Raw genomic sequence first — 19,877 nt, forward strand, 5'->3', positions numbered from 1 at the left:
TTGACAAGAAAATATCTGAGTTACTTTTTCCCCCATTTTTTTGATTAAAAGCTCTCCTGTCCCCATGTTGAGACAAACTGTGAGTAAGATGTTACTTGAGTTCTAGAATAAATGTGAACGTGCACACACAGTATTCCTCAAAATGAATAAAAACAGTGAAATTCAACGCAAACCGGCAATAATTAAATATGTTAAATAATACAAATATCCTTTATGTATTTAATCCCATTTTATTAACCGATGTCTTTGCTGCTGACCTTCGATGATCCAATTCATCCATACTAATATGCAAAAATTACTCAAGATAATCTTACATTTGTTTTATTGCTGAAGAGTTGACATTCACATCTGTACTTTTCTCTAAGCCTGAGGCTTTTGGTGTGAAAAGGCTTTTACATTTGCCAAAAATAGAGCTTTTTATATTAAAAACAAGCAAGCAAGCCCTTCCCAGATTTAAAAAGTAACGCAAAAGTAACGTAACGCATTACTTTCCATAAAAAGTAAATAAGTAACTTAATTAGTTACTTTTTTAGGGAACTCAATATTGTAATGCATTACTTTTAAAAGTAACTTTCCCCAACACTGATGACCAAAATACCTCACTATGAAATTGAACAAACATGCAATGAACATCAATGGCCCAGCTTTGCATTAGTACAAATTCAACACAGCTTTTGTTAGTTTTCCATTAATGACAAACAGCACAGAAGACATCAAAACAAAACAACTCGTACTATTCAAATGGCATCATCACAAGTTTATTATGTGACTTTGTACAATAAAAATGAAAAAGCAAAACAAAGAGAAACAAAATTATAAAAAAAAAGTACATGACCGAGAGCTAAGTGTGGTATGATGGGAACTCGTGCCTATAGAGAGAAAAACACTGGCCGAGAAAGCCAGCTCACTGTTCCTGAATCAGTTTACATGAGGATCAACAACAGCAGCATCAACAAATCAAATACAAACGCCTCATAATGAGTCACGAATCCACAGAGAAATCGTGTGACGTTCATAAAGGATCTGTAGACGTGCTAGCATTTAAAAAACAAACAGTGAACTGGAATATAAGAAACATTGGGAAAAAAAAACAAAACACATGTGATGAATGGCTAAGGTCCATGGCTAAATAATTTAAATTACACAAATATTGGAAGAGCTTAACATTTGAGGAAGGGGAAAGAAAAAGAAGCCACAAAAGGGTTGTTTAAAGGCTAGAAATGCCTGAGGTAAGATTCAGCCTTTATTATTGATGTGGCCAATCAATATCCAATAATAAGTGACCTCGGATCTAAAAACACGAAACAAACACGCGGTGCGAGAGGGGATTTGACGCATTACAAATTGAAAATTCTAAGAGGTTATCAAACAATATTGCATATCTCTGAGAAGTTTGTATGTTTTATTGTCTGGCGGATGAAGCGATGCGTTAGATGTGGAAACAGAGCTGAGAGATCGCACAGAGACACAGCGTCCTCGCGATAAAAAAACTAGATAAACTAAAGAAAAAAAACATGGGGGGTTGTATGAATGTATGATTTTGGTCGACAGACTGAGGGTCCCGGCTGGTTCAGTTGGCAACTAGGATGTGGTGATGGTCCGAGTGGTTTAAAAGATTTTCTTCTTTTTGTTCTTTTCCAAGGTCCTTTAGGATCGCAAAAGAAGAAAAATGGAAATCAGAGGAAATAAATATTGACAGGCATGCTTTATAACAGATTAACATATAAAATACGATTGAAAATAATTATAGTCTTGAGAAAGCCAACCTACTGATCGGCTACTTAAGCTTTTTACTAAATTTCTGAACGCTACCCCTCCTAGAGCCTTCAAGCTAGAACCAACAAACTCAGCCCAGCTCTTCAGACTGATCCCACTTATAGTTTTCACCAAATTGAAGATTAAAAATCCCATAGACTTACATTGATAGAATGTTCAACTGAACCAACATGATTCAAACTCCAACTGTCAAAATTCAAATTTAAACTCCCAGAGTCCATTCTATCTACTATTTCTATTGCATTCAAACTGCCATTCTATCTAATATTTATAATCTATTTAACTATCTAGCCAAGCCTAGCAACTAGAATCAGGCTAGTAACTTGCTAATCATGCTAGTAACATGTTAATCATGCTAGAAACATGCTAGTAGCTTGTCAGTCATGCTAATGGCATGTTAATAATGTGCTTAACAACATGTTAGCAACATGATCATGAAAAAAAAAACATGTTAGCAACTTGCTAATCATGCTGGAAACATGTTAACAACTGGCTAATCATGCTAAAAACGTGTTAATAACTTGCTAATCATGCTGGAAACATGCTAGCAACTTGCCAATCATGCTAAGAACATGTTAGCAACATATTAACAGCTTGCTAATCATGTTGGAAACATGCTAGCAACTTGCTAATCATGCTGGAAACATGTTAACAACATAACAGCTTGCTAATCATGCTGTAAACATGCTAGCAAATTTGTTAATCATGACAGAAACATGGTAAAAACATGGTAGTAACTTGCTAATAATGTTAGAAACATGCTAGGAACTCACTAATTATGTCAGAAACATGCTAATGACATGCTAGTAAATTGTTAATCTTGATAGAAACATGCTAATAACTTGCTAATTAAACTAGAAACGTGGTAGCAACTTGCTAATGATATGCTAGTAATGCAAGTAACGTTAATTATGCTAGAAACATGTTAAACATGCTAGAAACATGCTAGCAACTTGCCAATCATGCTAAGAACATGTTAGCAACATATTAACAGCTTACTGATCATGCTAGAAACATGTTAGCAACTTGCTAATCATGCTGGAAACATGTTAGCAACTAGCTAATCATGATGGAAACATGCTAGCAACTTGCTAATCATGCTAATAACATGTTAACAACATAACAGCTTGCTAATCATGCTGTAAACATGTTAGCAACTAGCTAATCATGATGGAAACATGCTAGCAACTTGCTAATCATGCTGTAAACATGCTAGCAAACTTGTTAATCATGACAGAAACACGGTAAAAACATGGTAGCAACTTGCTAATAATGTTAGAAACATGCTAGGAACTCACTAATTATGTCAGAAACATGCTAATGACATGCTAGTAAATTGTTAATCTTGATAGAAACATGCTAATAACTTGCTAATTAAACTAGAAACGTGGTAGCAACTTGCTAATGATATGCTAGTAATGCAAGTAACGTTAATTATGCTAGAAACATGTTAAACATGCTAGAAACATGCTAATCATGCTGGAAACATGCTAGCAACTTGCCAATCATGCTAAGAACATGTTAGCAACATATTAACAGCTTACTGATCATGCTAGAAACATGTTAGCAACTTGCTAATCATGCTGGAAACATGTTAGCAACTAGCTAATCATGATGGAAACATGCTAGCAACTTGCTAATCATGCTAATAACATGTTAACAACATAACAGCTTGCTAATCATGCTGTAAACATGCTAGCAAACTTGTTAATCATGACAGAAACATGGTAAAAACATGGTAGCAACTTGCTAATAATGTTAGAAACATGCTAGGAACTCACTAATTATGTCAGAAACATGCTAATGACATGCTAGTAAATTGTTAATCTTGATAGAAACATGCTAATACCTTGCTAATTAAGCTAGAAACGTGGTAGCAACTTGCTAATGACATGCTGCTAATGCAAGTAATGTTAATTATGCTAGAAACATGTTAAACATGCTCATCAAGGCTGCAATTATTTGATTAAAAATCCTGTAAAAACAGTAATATTGTGAAACATTATTACAGTTTTAAATAATGGTTTTCTATGTGAATATGTTTTAAAATGTAATTTATTCCTGTGATCAAAGCTGTATTTTCAGCATCATTACTCCAGTCTTCAGTGTCACATGATCCTTCAGAAATCATTCTAATATACTGATTTCTTACTTTTATTATCAATGTTGGAAACAGTTGTGCTGCTTAATATTTAGCTGGAACATATTATACTTTTTTCAGGATTCTTTGATGAACAGCATTTATTGAAAATAGAAATCTTTTCTAATGTAAGTCTTTGCTATGACTTTATCAATTTAGCACATCCTTACTGAATAAAAGTATAAATTTTTCAAACCCCAAACTTTTAAATGGTAGCTTAAATCGTTACAAGTTTATATCGTAGTTTATATCGTTACAAAAGATTTCTATTTTAAATAAATGCTGTTCTTTTTACATTTTATTTATTAAAGAATCTTCGAAAAAAAAGTTTGTTGCTAATATTGATAATAAATCAGCATATAAGAATGATTTCTGAAGGAAATCACAGGAATAAATTACATTTAAAATATTTTCACACAGAAAACAGTTATTTTACATTGAAATAATATTTCACAATACTACTATTTAATAAATTCAGCCTTGATGAGCAAAAGAAACTAATTTAAAAAACATTAAAAAATATTTTTTGCGGAAACTGTCAAAGAGTTTAACTGTCAAACAAGATTAAAAAAATACTTTTATTTAGCAAGAATGCTTAAATTTGATCAAAAGTGACAGTACTGTCACATTTGATCAAATTAAATTATTCTCCAAAATTCTGATGTAATAACAACATTATAATGTTGCAAAAGACTGCAAAAGAACGCTGTTCTTTTAATCTTTATGTTCATGTGACACTGAAGACTGGAGTAATGATGCTGAAAATTCAGCTTTGATCACATTAATGACATCTAAAATTGATTTTCAATTGTAATTTCACAGCATTACTGTTTTTACTGTATTTCTGATCAAATAAATGCAATCTTACTGAGCAGAAGAGATAAGAAAAATGATTATATACGTAATTATTCCAAACTTTTGACATAGTATATTGATGGAATTATCCTTTTTACACCTAAATAAAACACAACTACTATTACTAGTAAGCTTGACAGAGTGCTGTAGGGTTTGTACAAGGTGCTTAAAGTACTTGAATTTAACTTTTGGAAATTTAAGGCCTGGAAAACCCTTGAAAATAGCAATATTCCCGAAGAGGTATTTAAAAATGCTCTTTAATTCTGGGATCTGCCTTAAAGGAACACTCCACTTTTTCTGGAAATAGGCTCATTCTCCAACTCCCCCCGAGTTAATAAGTTGAGTTTTACCGTTTTGAAATCCATTCAGCCGTTCTCCTGTTCTGGCGATATCACTTTTAGCATAGCTTAGCATAGATCATTGAATCCTATTAGACCAATAGCATCACGTACAAAAATGACCAACGAGTTTCCATATTTGTCCTATTTAAAACTTGACTCTTCTGTAGTTATATCGTGTACTAAGACCGGTGGAAAATGTAAAGCGGTGTTTTTCTAGGCTGATAAGATTAGGAACTACACTTCCATTCCGGCGTAATAGTCAAGGAAGTTTGCTGCCGTAATAAGGCTGAAGCAGGAGCAGTAATACCACGCAGCACATGTGCAAATGCTAAACTAGCTGGGAACTCATTTCTGATAATACTCCGCCTGCTTCGGCCATATTACGGCAGCAAACTTCCTTGACTATTACGCCGGAATGGAAGTGTAGTTCCTAATCTTATCAGCCTAGAAACTCGCAGTTTTGCATTTCCACCGGTCTTAGTACACAATATAACTGCAGAAGAGTCAAGTTTTAAATAGGACAAATATGGAAACTCGTTGGTCATTTTTGAACGCGATGCTATTGGTCTAATAGGATTCAATGATCTATGCTAAGCTATGCTAAAAGTGATATCGCCAGAACAGGAGAACGGCTGAATGGATTTCAAAACGGTAAAAATCAACTTATTTAACTCGGGGGGAGTTGGAGAATGAGCCTATTTCCAAAAAAAGTGGAGTGTTCCTTTAAGCCCAAAGTTTACTTCACTTTTTACGCATATGTGAGGGTCAGCGTACAGTGCGCGTGATGCAAATTTCGCTTTCTTAGAGCACACAATTTTGTTTCCCTTTAACATTAAATACGTATACTTTGGGCTTCAGGCAGCTCACTTGGTTTAGCAGCAGAGCTCTGGTGCATCTTTGTGAATATTTGTGTACCTGGAAGCGTCCAGTTTCTGCTGCTCCAGCATGCGTTGTTGGGCCTCCCAGCTGACCTTCTCCTCCTCAAACTGACGTCTCTTCTCCTCCAGCTCCTTATGCTGGGCCTCCAGGTTCTTCTTCATCTGTTCATGACGCCGCTGCAGCTGAACAGACAAAACCACACCACATGGGGTCAATTCAGACTCTATAACAATCATTTATGAGGACTATCTATTTGTAAATTTTATGGGTATGGGTGTGGCTTCGGGTCTCATCCACGCCCAGCTATTTTATATATTGTAAATTGGTGTGTCTTACCATATTATGTTAATGTTTTATTTTAATTATGAGCACACTGGTTTGTAGTGCAAACAGTTTAAGTTTACTGCACGCTGTTATTCTTCACGTTATTTTCCAATAGCGCTAATCAGGACTTGACATGAACTTTTTTGCTCAGCAGCCACTGTGACTAGTGGTTTTCCATAATTACTAGTCACTCAGCATTTTCATTGGCTACAATTTTGTTGTTGGAAAATTATGTTTTATCTGACTAAAGTTACTAAAATTACTTAAATTAATTTTCAGGTCTTTTTTGCCTATTTAAAGGGCAATTTTTCCCTAACCCTATTAAATGCATGCATCATCTTTCATTTCAAATTCTTATATTTTATTAATAATTTCACTTAATTTAATAAGACACAATAGGGTCTTACCAATCAAATGATCTCGGTATTAACAAAACAGAAGCAGCTGAAGTTGCATTTAGATGCATTTACACATTTAATGAAGCGAAAATGTAGCATTAAAAGCATTTACATTGCAAAATTGCAACATTATAAATTATGTTATGAGTTTGGTGTTTAAAATCAGTTTTTTTAATATAAAAATATGAAATGTTGGAAAAAATGCAAAGATGAGCTACTTTTAAATATGAAAGTAAACCGCCAATAGGTGGCAGCAAGTGACTGTCTTAGTAAATGATTCATTCAAGAATGAAGTCTTTATGAATGGACCACTGAATCATTGACTCAAATGATTCATTCAGAGGCACAGAATCATTTAGTAACGAAACACCATTGTATGTTGATCAGAGATGCGTCACTGTTCTGCTGTGATCTTTTTTAGGGGCCAAGCAAGCTATTTTTAATAGTTCATAAAGCCTACTTTTTCGAACTAGTCCTAAACGGTTTGTCTGATTTTCACCAAAATTGGCTCAGATCATCTTCAGATTAAGCTGGCAAAAAGTTATAGAATTCAAGTTGATTAGTCAAACCGTTCTCGAATAACACGCAAACGAATTCAGCGGAAAGCATGCAAAAATGGATGTAAGGATCTATCTCAGCAACGGTTAGGCGTACTGAGACTAAATTTGGTGTGTGTTATAACAAGCATGACCTGAGGCTACCTGCAATGTTTTGGTGCTGTGCCACCTAGTGGTCAGGAGATATGAAAAATGGCCATTTTTGCTTATAACTTTTTGCTTATGGATTTTGTATCAAAATTATGAAATGGTTTTCATTTAACGCATCAACGAATTTGCTGGAAAGATGCCACGTGCATCTGAGACTGTATCTCTGCAAAGCTGCGACATATTTGCACCAAATTTTGTATGTGCCATTGTCACACTGACCACATCAATTTGGTAACAGCGCCACCTATTGGTCAAGAGTAATAAGCCATTCATTAACCATTAATTATGAAATTTCCAAAAATGCTTATAACTATTGATTGCATTAGCCTATTGTAATGAAAGTGGTCTCAAAATATTCCATGTCAACAACATAGATACCAACTATACCATAGCTGGCTGAACTTCCTGTCCCCCATATTGATTTATGTTGAAAACCTACTTTTTCAAACTCGCCCTAGACCGTTCGTATGTTTTTCACCAAAATCGACTCAGATCATCTTCAGACTGTGCTGACAAAAATAGAGATGTTCTGATACCCTTTTTTCCTTCCCGATACCAATTCCGATACCTGGGCTCGGGGTATCGGCCGATACCGAGCACTAATCCGTTACCTGGGTGTGTAATTGTATATACAGCTGTAGATAATACTAATAAATTGTTTTATGGTGTGCTTCAGACTTATCCCTTAATAAAACAAACATACAGTGATATATACAGTGAACTAGAGTATTTTTATTATATGACATACATTTGACAGTAATTTTTTTTTATATAGTTAGCATTAGTAATCTGGTTTTCTGACGTACATCAGCCCTGTTTATAACAGAATTTTGGGCAGATTTTGAAATCTGATTTACACTAGATCTCGCAGCAACCTTATTTATTGTGCGGCATTTTCAAACGCTCCTCACTGGATCTCGCAGCAGTAACAGTGTTGCAAAATCAACATTGGCTCCCGAATAAAGCTGTTCGGAGTTTGTGAAAGTTTGTTTGCGTTGCAGTCCAAGCTGATAAACGTATCGTGTTAGTTTCACTTTCGTTTCGCATGCCGTTTTATGTTTCTTATCTGAGACAGAAATGGCAGTGCTTCTGAGTTGAACAATGCGGTGGTCATGCCAGTGTGACCGCTCACGAAAATTAGTCACACTGGCAGAAAAAATGGTCACAGTCTGGAGCCCTTTAATATTACCTCAAGTGTCCCGCGCGCTTCAGTACAAGGAGTAAACAAACCACGCGCCTGTACCATTCATTAACACAGAGCCACGCATAATTCATATTTAAATAGTCGGTTTTCGGCTTAATATTAGTCCATATCACGATTTGATTTAAGTGTAATGAACTACCTTTGATTAATGCATCAAACTTTGACAAATTCCTTGACATTCCGCGTTAAACTGTAAGTTCCATTTTGACTGTATTCCGCGATTCCGTCCGTGTATTCCGCATCGCCGAAATAATAAAGCCCTATGAGACATGCCGCCGTTTTACTGGCTGGTTGGTCCAGTCTGAGATACTGCCAAACAGCGGACAAACTGCTAGCACGTTTGTATTTCTTCTTCGCTGCTCTAAGCAGTGGTTGCTTGTGGCAACACAGCACCACTCCCTGTGTTTGCATTCTGAGCCGCGAAGAAGAACTGGCTTCCGATTTGCTAGCGACAAAGAAAAAAATGGTATCGGATCGGTACGTGGGTTCAAGTACTCGCCGATTCCGATGCTAGATTTTTTTGTGGTATCGGCGGCATTTCCGATACTAGTATCGGAATCGGAACAACCCTAGACAAAAAGTTATGGATTTCATGTTGATAGATAAAACTGTTTTCGTACAACTCGCTACAAATTTTAGGCTTGATGACAAAATGACTGAGACTTTATCTCTGCAAAGCTTTGACATAATGACATCCACACTTTGTGTGTGCTTTTGTAACCTCACCCTAAGCACACCACAATAATCTCATAACAGCAACACCTACTAGTCGACAGTGATAAATCTTTCAATCATATTAATGGTGACTGTATTTGGTTTTTCAGCCTTTTTGCTTAAAATCTTAAATACATCTTTAATTGAACATTGACGCAGCTGGTCTGATGCTGCCAGCCATGCTGGCATGACTTATCTCTCCTTTTTTGTGCTTGGCCTGTAATTGCTGCTTGTTTTGAACTATTTAAAAAAAATATATATATTAACACTGACAATATTGTACTCAAATACATATTACCGACTTGTTTAAACTCTTGTATAAAATAAATGTCAAATTTACAAGCATGGTTTTCAGGGTAATCTGCACTCTCTTGGTCGTGTCATGTTGCTTAACTAGGCTATATGTTATAAATATAAAAAATATAAAAAAAAATTTTTTTGTATGTTTCTTCTGTGTGCAGTTGTGTTCATTTGATTTCTCCACAAGACTGTCTCACAAACAGACAGGTTGTGCGATCCTCAACTGGCGTGACCTTGTTACTGTCAATACATTCTCCATTATCAATTGCCGTTTACACCAAATGTAATAAAATCAGAATCATTCTCGCCGAAATTTTGCTGCTTCCCTAATTAGATGTTTTAATCAGATTAGTTGACTGGTCCAGCAAGTAAAATTCTCTTTCACTTGCCCCTTCAAAAAATTCACAGACGAACATTAGTTTCAAGCTCTGTTATAAAATTCAACCCGCCAAAGTGTCTAGTGGGAGTGACCGTGTTACCCACCACAGCTGAAATCCACCTGCATTGGACGGGTGTTAATGTCAAGCCCTGGCACTAATGGACCAGAAGTCTCACCCATAGGCTTACTTCCACGTTTAAGAATAAGGTGGATAAAGCAGAAAGTAATCTTCAATTAATTGTTACCTCTCCCTCAGAGTCTCTGAGTTTCTGGATCTTCTCCTTGACCTTCATCTCAAACACCTGCTCCATCTCCATTTCCATCTTCTTCATCTTCGCCACATGATCTCTCCTCTCCTCCTCCATCTGTGCCAAGGGGCTCCTGTTCACATCCACACACACGCAAATGCATCGCACAGGCGGATGCACAAACACACATTCGTTAGACTGTTTACTCAAAGAGCCTGACTGAGCTTTAGAGACAAATAGACCTGTGATGAAGGAGCAGTAGGGAAGAGAGGACCCTGACGAGAAGACTTTAGGACCCAGTGCGGTGAGGTTGAGTTAGTAAGCTGAACCGCAGCTGTGTTAGTGTGCAGCCGCAAGATCAACATCGCTCACACAGCACAAAGACAACCTCACTTATCAAACACTCACAGCAAATTAACCAGGCAATTTAACATGTGCTGCTAAAATCACATACACAGAACTAGTCAAGATTACAGATCATTTGGAGCTGGATTATGGAGGACTGAAAGCCTGTACACACCAAGTTCAATGAGAATACGGTACGGAGCAAAAGTTTAATGCACATTTTAGAATGTTTTTTCAGAATGCATGATATATTAAACCCATTTAAGAGTTTTAATTAAGCATAATTCTATTGTACATTCACAAATACTATGATTCAATTAATAAATATATGCAATGCAGGTTTAATATATGAGCTTTAATTATTTACATGTGTGTAGGTTAAGTATGTGCGTCTCAGAACGGCTCTGTTCACAGTGATCTTGTTGTGTGGAGCGTCTCTGCATGTTGTTGTGAGTTTGGGTTTATTATATTGTTCCTCTTCACACGCAGTGTGCGCCATTTCATCAGATTTGTAGGGTAAAACATTTATAAACCTACAAATACATCAATATCTTTCTCAATATGCTAACTGCTAATCGCAATTTCAAAATAAAAGCTCAATCCTTCAATCTGAGTTTTTTTTATTATTGCCTCATTGATATTATGTGTATTTAAAGTGATTTCAAAGGCTATTGTTCACTTAGGTCTGTTTTTATAACTACAAAAATGTATAATAATTATCATCAAATTACTCGATTAATCGTCAAAATAATCGGCAGACTACTCAATTACCAAAATAATGTTTAGTGACAGCCCTACACATTATCATTACTCTCTAAAAAAACAGTTATACGCATGGATAAAAGTAAAAATACAGTTTTACATGCTTCACTGCAAACTATACAGACAAAGTGGAACAAATAAAACAAACGAAACTTTAGCCAAATCACAGAGAACAAAAAACCAAAATGAAAATGACCTAACCTACTTAATGAAAACAAACAAACAAACAAAACAACTGTTTTTTATTTCATGAAACTGATTTTGACAATGGAGGCTAACCAGTTAAGTCTGAGTTTGTTTCAAGCAAACAGATTGTTTGTTTTAAGATGGATTGGTTTTTACAAAGTTTTCAATTGCCCATAATTTCCCAGCTTGAAATTGTTTGAACCATAAAACTCTAGTTCAACTACAAAAAAAACTCAAAAACAAAACAAAATACTCATTTGATTTACATTGAAATAAAAAACAATAAAATGTAAAACAAAGAAATAGACAAAACAAAAACGAAAATTATCTGCTCTCCCAAAACTTTTTTTCAGTGCCACATTGAAGAAAAAAAAAAAAAAAAAAACGAACTTTATGAGGTTATAGTCATGATATTTTGAGACTTAAGTCACAAATTTCAAGAATAAAGTTGAAATTATGATAATAAAGGCTAAATGTTTCCAAAATAAAGTAGAAATTGCGATAAAGTAATTTTTTTTTTAAAAGACTAAATTAAAATAATAAACTTTAAGGCCCGGTTTCCCAGACAGGGCTTAGACTAAGCCAGGATTAGACCATAGTTCAATTAGGACATTTAAGTAATTTTTATAAACATGCTCAGAAAAAAACATTACTGGTGTGCATCTTGAGACAAAACAAAGGCACTGATATATTTTAAAATCAATCAGTGCAATTTTATTTCAGTTGAAACTGCTCAGACTTACATTTTAGTCTAGGACTAGGCTTAAGCCTTGTCTGCGAAACCGGGCCAATATGTTTCAAGAATAAAGTCGCAATTATGATAATAAAGTCACATTTTTTCCAGAATAAAGTGGAAATGTTTCAAAAATAAAGTCGCAATTGCGAGAATAAAGTCAAAATGTTCCAAGAAGAAAGTCAAAATTCTGATAATAAAGTCTAAATGTTTCGAGAATAAAGTCGAAATGACGATAATAAAGTCGAAATGTTCCAAGAAATTAAAAATTATGATAATAAAGTCTAAATGTTTCAAGAATAAAGTCGAAATTGCAATAATAAAGTCAAAATGTCACAAGTCACGAATTATGATAATAAACTCTAAATGTTTCAATAATAAAGCTGCAAATATGATAATAAAGTCAATTTTTTTTCCAGAATAAAGTCAAAATTACGATAATAAATGTTTCAAGAAGAAAGTCAAAATGATGACAATAAAGTCAAAATGTTTCGATAATACAGTAAAAATTCTGATAATATATTCTAAATGTTTCGAAAATAAAGTAGAAATTCTGATAATAAAGTCTAAATGTTTTGAGAATGAAGTTGAAATTATGATAGATTGAATTGAATTGTACATATATTGGAGAAACTGAAGTTACAATATTTTGAGAGTAGAGCCTATATTGCGCTCTCTATATCCAGCTCTCTTATTTAACCCTTTATAATACACTGCAAACATTTGTGGGATTCTCGTAATATTTCATTGTTATTCTCATAATATTTCGATTTTATTCTCATAATATTTCGACTTTATTCTAATAATCTTAGATTGTTTTATTTTATGTGGCACTAAACTGCAATCGTACAAAACTAAATCTCAAAAAACAAAAAAAACAACAACCAAACAAGCAACCAAACAAACAACATACTCATTTGGTAAAAAAACCAAAGAATGAAAAACAAAAACAAAGAATAAAAAACACAAAACAAAAACTCAAATGACCTGCTTTGAAAACAAAACAATCAACATACTTATTTGAAAAAATAAATAAATAAATAAATAAAATAACTGAAGTTCAGAGTTGCTGTGTGAGTGTTCACAAAATATTGGTATGTACAGGCCTTTACTCCTTTCAAGCCGCATCCAAAATAGTTTACCAAGAACATGTCCAGAGTTGCCCAGCTTCTTAAGAAACACTTTCAACTGTTTCAAGACTTCCAGCTACCACAAAGCAGGATAAACGTCCTTTAACTGGCTAAAGGAGGACATACGTGCTACAAAACAGCATTCTGACAATGATCCTAACACAAAGCTGGAAGTGCAGTTACACACATTAAGGACACTGAGCAGGACGCCCGACTCCGAATGTGAACAGACGAGGAAAAAAAGGGAAAACAGAGAGAGAGAGAGAGAGAGAGAGAGAGAGAGCAGAAGACAGAAGACGAGACAAATGTGAACTTGTGCACGACACTTACATGCCTTCAACTGTGTCAGATCTAAAAAATCAAAAAACACACACTTAGCATGCTCACACTGCATCATGAGTTAGAAAAAACAATGTTAGGAGCTGAATCATGTATTTTTTTGGCCGCTTATGTGCTTTGGTTAAGATGAGGGCTCTTTAGAGGGAGCCAAACACGCGTGAGGGTGGATATGATGACCGTTAGCGAGCATTTGGACTATACAGTGCCTTGCAAAATTATTCATACCCCTTCATTTCTTCACATTTTGTTTTGTTGCTGCCTTATGTTAAACTACTTTAAATTACTTTTTCCCACATCAATCTACACTCCCTACTCCATAATGGCAAAGCAAAAAATAGGTTTTTAACATTGTGCAAATTTATTAAAAATAAAAAACTGAAAAGATCCCGTTGCATAAGTATTCATACCCTTTTCTGGGACACTCGAAATTTAGCTCAGGAGCATTCATATTGCTTCTTGATGTTACTACACTTCGAGTGGAGTTAAACTGTGGCAAATTCATTTGAATGAGTATGATTTAGAAAAAGGCACACACCTCTCAGAAAAGGTTTAACAGTTGAAAATGCATATCAGAGCAAAAAACAAGTCCTGAGGTCAAGATAACTGCCTGTAGAGCTCAGTGACAGACTTGCGTTAAGGCAATGATCTAGGGAAGAGTTTAGAAAAAAATCTGCTGCATTGAAGGTTCACAGAAGCATTATCCAGAATGTAAGACGATTGGAACAACTAGGACTCTAGAAAATGTCTGCCAGCCCCCATCCAAGCTGACAGAGCTTGAGAGGTGAAAAGATGAGGCAAAGAATGGCAGATAATTGCCAAATGCAGATGTGCAAAGCTGGTCACATCATACCCAAAAAGACTTGAGGCTGTAAAGGTGCTTCAACTATGTACTGAGTTAAGGGTATGAATACTTATGCAATGTACTTATTTCAGTGTTTTATTTTTAATAATTTTGTAAAATTTGCAAATCTGGTTTTTGCTTTGTCATTATTATGGTGTATGGAGTGTAAACTGATGTGGGGAAAAACTCATTTAAAGCAGTTTAAGATAATGCTGCAACAAAACAAAATGTGCAAAAAATGAATACTTTTGCAAGGCACTGTATTTGGGGGTTAGTGACAGATCTGTGCTGAGGGTGAACCGCTGTGGCTGTTAGGAAGCCTGGATGTGTTTGACTTTATTATTAGCATTATTAGCATGTGTCAGTCTAGCTCTGGGGTCCAGGTTTAGGCGTCTTTACACACTTTGCTGATCTGTTCATGTATACTAAACTGACATTAGAAAACCGGGTCATGTTTGTGTACGCTTAATGAAGTAAGGCTTAAAATAGGCTCTTGAGCTTTAGTGAGAAACACCCACTTTGTGAGTTGGCCTTTGGTCTTGTTGTTGTCGACGCCATTGTAAGTGACAGCGGCTAGTTTCCTACTGCGATAGTTCTCATAATGAACGTTGTTGGTCACATCCTTCAGGTCCTGCATGTGAGTTCTGTGATTGAGGAAAACAAATAAACGACAGATTTATATCACAGCATGTCCATCTCAGTCATATACACAACTGTTCAATAGTTTCTAGTTAGATTATTATTAGTTTTAAAAGAAATTCATACTTTGATTCATTGATGATGCATTAAATTGATCAAAAGTGAAAGTAAAGACATTTTAAAATTGGTTTATATTTCAAATAAATGCTGTTCGTCTCATTCATCATGGCTTTCATTAACATATGAAGTAGCACAACTGTTTTTAATATTGATAAAAATGTTTTTTGAGCATCAAACCAGCATATTAGAATGATTTCTGAAGGATCGTGTGATACTGAAAACTGGAGAAATTATGCTGAAAATTCAGCTTTGATCACAGGAATAAATTACTTTTTAAAATATATTCAAACAGAAAGCAGTTGTTTTAAATAGTAAAAATATTTCATAATATTACTGCCTTTGCTGTACTTCGGAAAACATCTTAAACAATCTTACTGTTCAAAAACTTTTGACAGGTAGTGTATATAAATAAGGCATTAGGACCATATGATCTCTATTTAACCATCTTTTTTTCCTTTTAACGGCTTAGTTTAACCTCAGAGTTCATGTTTTTGATGTTACAACCCTCCAGTGTATTGTGAAATATACTGAGATAATATTTAATATAATTTATATATTCACATTGAAAACATTTATTGAAAATAGGGCTGCACGATTATGACAAAAATCATTTTGGTTTAAGATGATCTTTTTCTTATAACAAAAATAACTGAACATTTAAACACAATAAAGCAATACACAAATGTATAAAGTTACAAAATTTCACAGATTAAAGTGCAAAAGTATTATAAAGACCAATAGGTATCACTTTACAGTAAGATCTCTTAGTTAATGCATTAATATTCACAATGAATGCTACATAAGTTATTAATCTTTGTTAAAAAATACTCTTAGTTCACGTTAGCTCATTAAATAACACAGTTACAACTTTTGATTTTAACTATTTGTTGGAATTACCTAAGATTAATGAATGTTTAGAAGAACGTTTCAATGGCAGTTTATGTTAACTAATGAATTAACTAATGTTAACTAATGAAGCTCTAATGTAAAGTTTGACTGAACAATAAAGAATCAAAACACTTTCAAACAATATCTAGGGCATGTTGTAATTCAGATTAAAATGTAAAAAAGCTTGAAATTTGATTCATTGTGCAGCCCTAATTTAAAATTGTAAAATTATTTTACAATATTACTGATTACTTGGTGAGCAAACATTAAAAATCTTACAGATCCCAAACTTCTGAACAATAGTTAATTACAGTGGGCCACAGATGTATTGTTTTACTATGGATGTTTCTGAAAGGTCATCTGACTGATCAGGGGTCAGTTTGGAGGAATTATGAGCATTTCAGCTCTATCATTAGGTATTAGTGCTGCTGCAAAAATAGGGTTATGTACCTGATGAGCATGTTTCGAAGGATTGTGAAGTCACAGTGCTCCCCATTTTCCACTGAAAACAACAATGAAATCAATGTATTAGAAGTGAATCGAAAAAACAGCAACAACATTACACTCTAACACCCCCCTCTTTCCATTCTGCAGTTAAAAACGACTATGATTAAAAAGGTACATTGAGAGAAGTTGTTTTAAGACAATAAGATTCGGGCTGAATTGTAATCTGCATACTATTAATCATATATAATCACATATCATTTTATGATATTACAGACAGTGGGTTACTTCATACTTTGTACTATTTCTTCATTGTAAGCACAGTATATGCCTTTCATACTTGTTATTCTCATAGAAGTACACAAATTGGTAATAATATGGGCTTCATAATTATATATACACATGTCCAATCGGGATTATACACAGACAATCTGGATCCGAATTAAGCTGGATTGAAAGCCTATACATTCTAATGCAAATATACGCAACAATTTGCAGAAAGAAGAATTCACACTCAAGTGAATGCAAAATATCATTCTTTGAAAAAAAAAGAAAGAAAAAGAATATATACCTAGATAAAAAGAAACTAAACCATAGAACAACAACTAAAACTAGTCAATTGTGCCAAAAAAAAAATATAAAAACAATTAAATTTAACTAAACAAAAACAAACTACTCGTTGGAAAGAAATATCAATTTGGCAAAAAACAACACCACACAAACCAAAGTAAGCTAAACTAAACGTAAATCGTCTGCTAGTAAAAAAACAACAAAATCAATTGTGCTTTAAAAAAAAACTAACAAAAAAAAAGTTAAACTAAACTAGAACGAAATATCAATTTGAGCAAAAAAAAAAAAAAAATGAAGCTACAAACAAAAATAACCTAGTCGTTTAAAAACAAATATCAACTGGGCCAGAAAAACAAAACAAAAAAAAACACAACCAAACTAAGCTAAAACAAGAACAACCTACTTGTTGAACACAAAATACATCGTGCAAAAATACAACCCATTTAAGCTAAGTTGAACACAAAATGTAAACAAAAATAACTTGAACAATCAATTGCACCAAAAAGCATAAATAAAACACAAATCAAGCTAAGATAAACAAAAAAAACCTACATGTTGAAATCAATTGCACAAAAACAACCCAAACTAAGCTAAGCTAAACAAAAAAATGAAACAAAATTAACCTACTTGTTGAAAACAAAATCAATTGTGCCAAAAAAACAACCAAATAACAAAACACACAAACTAAGCTAATAAAACAGAAAAATAAACTACTCATTAAAAACAAAATCAATTGCACAAAAAACAGCCCAAATTAAGCCAAGCTAAACAAAAAGAAAATATAAACAAAAATAACCTACTTGTTGAAAACAAAAATCAATTGTGCCAAAAAAACACAACTAAGTCACAAAGCACAAACCAAACTAAGATAATAAAAGAAAAATAAACTACTCATTAAAAAACAAAATCAACTGCATGAAAAACAGCCCAAACCCAAACAAAATATTATATATACATACATACATACATACATACATATATATATACACACACACACACACACAAAAATAACCTACTTGGTGAAAACAAAAATCAATTGTGCCAAAAAACACAACCAAATAACAAGGCACAAACCAAACTAAGCTAATAAAAATAAAAATAAACTATTAATTAAAAACAAAACCAATAGCCGAAAAAAGTAAGCTAAACAAAAAAAATATAATCAAAAATAACCTACTCATTGAAAACAAAATCAGTTGCGCTAAAAAAAGCACAAACAAAAAGCAAAACACAAATTAAAGTAAGCTAAACAAAAATAACCTGCATGTTGAAAACAAAATGAAAAAAAAAAAAAAAAGCTAAGCCAAGCTAAAAAAACAAACATTGAAACAAAAATAACCTACTTGTTGAAAACAAAACAAAAAATAAAGTAAACCAGAAAATGTGAAAGGGTCCATAGGGACAAACTGGCATTGATCATTACTCTGCCACTGTAATGTATAAATTGACCAGCGGGGGGCACCTAAACCGGTATTAGCTTGTGTCTCCTGCTGCGTGTGCGTCACTTATCGAATGAATGAAGCAGACCTCTCCCTCCTTCCCAACCACATGCCATCTGTGTGCTTACATACAGCTGAAAGCATCTCAGGCATTCAAAGCTCACTCTCTTAAAACACAGATAAGCACTGGATCCAAACACAGCCATCAAACCCACAGCCCTCCCTGATCCCACTTCATGTTTCTGTCTGTCTAGAGCTCAGACACAATAACCCTGCTCTCAGGATTTGGCTTAGGTGTTATCAGAGGTCAAAGGTCTAGAAAAGATGAAGTGGTTGTTCACATAAGCATCAGCTCCGGTGAGTGAGCACTGAGCAGATGTGACTAATCAAATCAGCATCCTCGTCTTCTGCTTGAATCGCATGAGCTCCGAAATATCACTGGACCTTCATCTTCAAAGCTTTATTCACAATTCCAGCTGAGCTCATACTTGATAATGTATGTTCATGCTGTATCATATGACTGGCTCTACAAGAGCTTTCAATCAAACATCAAAACACATACACTTCCTGTTTGCAGATCTGCAGGCTTTCACTTACCGCCCAACCCACTGCACACCCTAAAGTGTTGATCACATGACCCTAAAAACACTATGAGGACAATCACTTATGCCTTTCATTTATAAAATGTCACTTGACACTTGTTTATTCTTCCATTTCTGTAAAAGGCCTTTATTTAATTAACTACACTGCCAAAAAAGAATTCTTAAATCAAGAAGGATTTTCTAGACTTGTCTTGATTTCAGAAAAAAACAAGTCAAAATTAAGTGAGTTTTTGTTTGAAACAAGCAAAATAATCTGCCGATAGGGTAAGAAAAATAATCTTGTTTTCTGTTTGAAATACGATTTTTTTGCTTACCCCATTGGCAGATTGTTTTGCTTGTTCTAGGCAAAAATTCACTTGATTTTGACTTGTTTTTTTCTGAAAACATAAACATTTTAATCCTTCTTGATTTAAGAATTGTTTGATATATATATATACATATATATATATATATATATATATATATATATATACACACTAGTTAAAGTATGTTTAAGCTGAAGTACTTAAATTATTGACTGGCATAAATGATTTAGAAATATTTAGAAATATTCAAAAACATAAAAATGCCTCAA

At 34.1% G+C, this 19,877-nt stretch overlaps 1 protein-coding gene across 2 annotated transcripts in view; it reads right to left on the reverse strand.

Annotated features, from left to right (window-relative positions):
• Nucleotides 1-305: 305 nt before the first annotated feature.
• Nucleotides 306-19,877, reverse strand: part of septin7a (septin 7a) — a 79,459-nt gene continuing 59,887 nt past the window's right edge. Inside the window, exons 8-13 of one of the 2 annotated variants that reach the window (XM_073821253.1) lie at nucleotides 16,699-16,750; nucleotides 15,120-15,245; nucleotides 13,752-13,772; nucleotides 10,263-10,398; nucleotides 6,028-6,173; nucleotides 306-1,645 (exon numbers count right to left, since the gene is read on the reverse strand). In XM_073821253.1, coding sequence (XP_073677354.1) covers nucleotides 1,609-1,645; nucleotides 6,028-6,173; nucleotides 10,263-10,398; nucleotides 13,752-13,772; nucleotides 15,120-15,245; nucleotides 16,699-16,750 — 518 coding nt within the window. In that variant the 3' untranslated portion in view covers nucleotides 306-1,608. The remainder of the gene's footprint in view (nucleotides 1,646-6,027; nucleotides 6,174-10,262; nucleotides 10,399-13,751; nucleotides 13,773-15,119; nucleotides 15,246-16,698; nucleotides 16,751-19,877) is intronic. The other variant, XM_073821254.1, reaches the window with a different exon arrangement.

This window comes from Garra rufa, chromosome 17 (genome assembly GCF_049309525.1).
Source record: "Garra rufa chromosome 17, GarRuf1.0, whole genome shotgun sequence".
Lineage (NCBI taxonomy): Eukaryota > Metazoa > Chordata > Actinopteri > Cypriniformes > Cyprinidae > Garra > Garra rufa.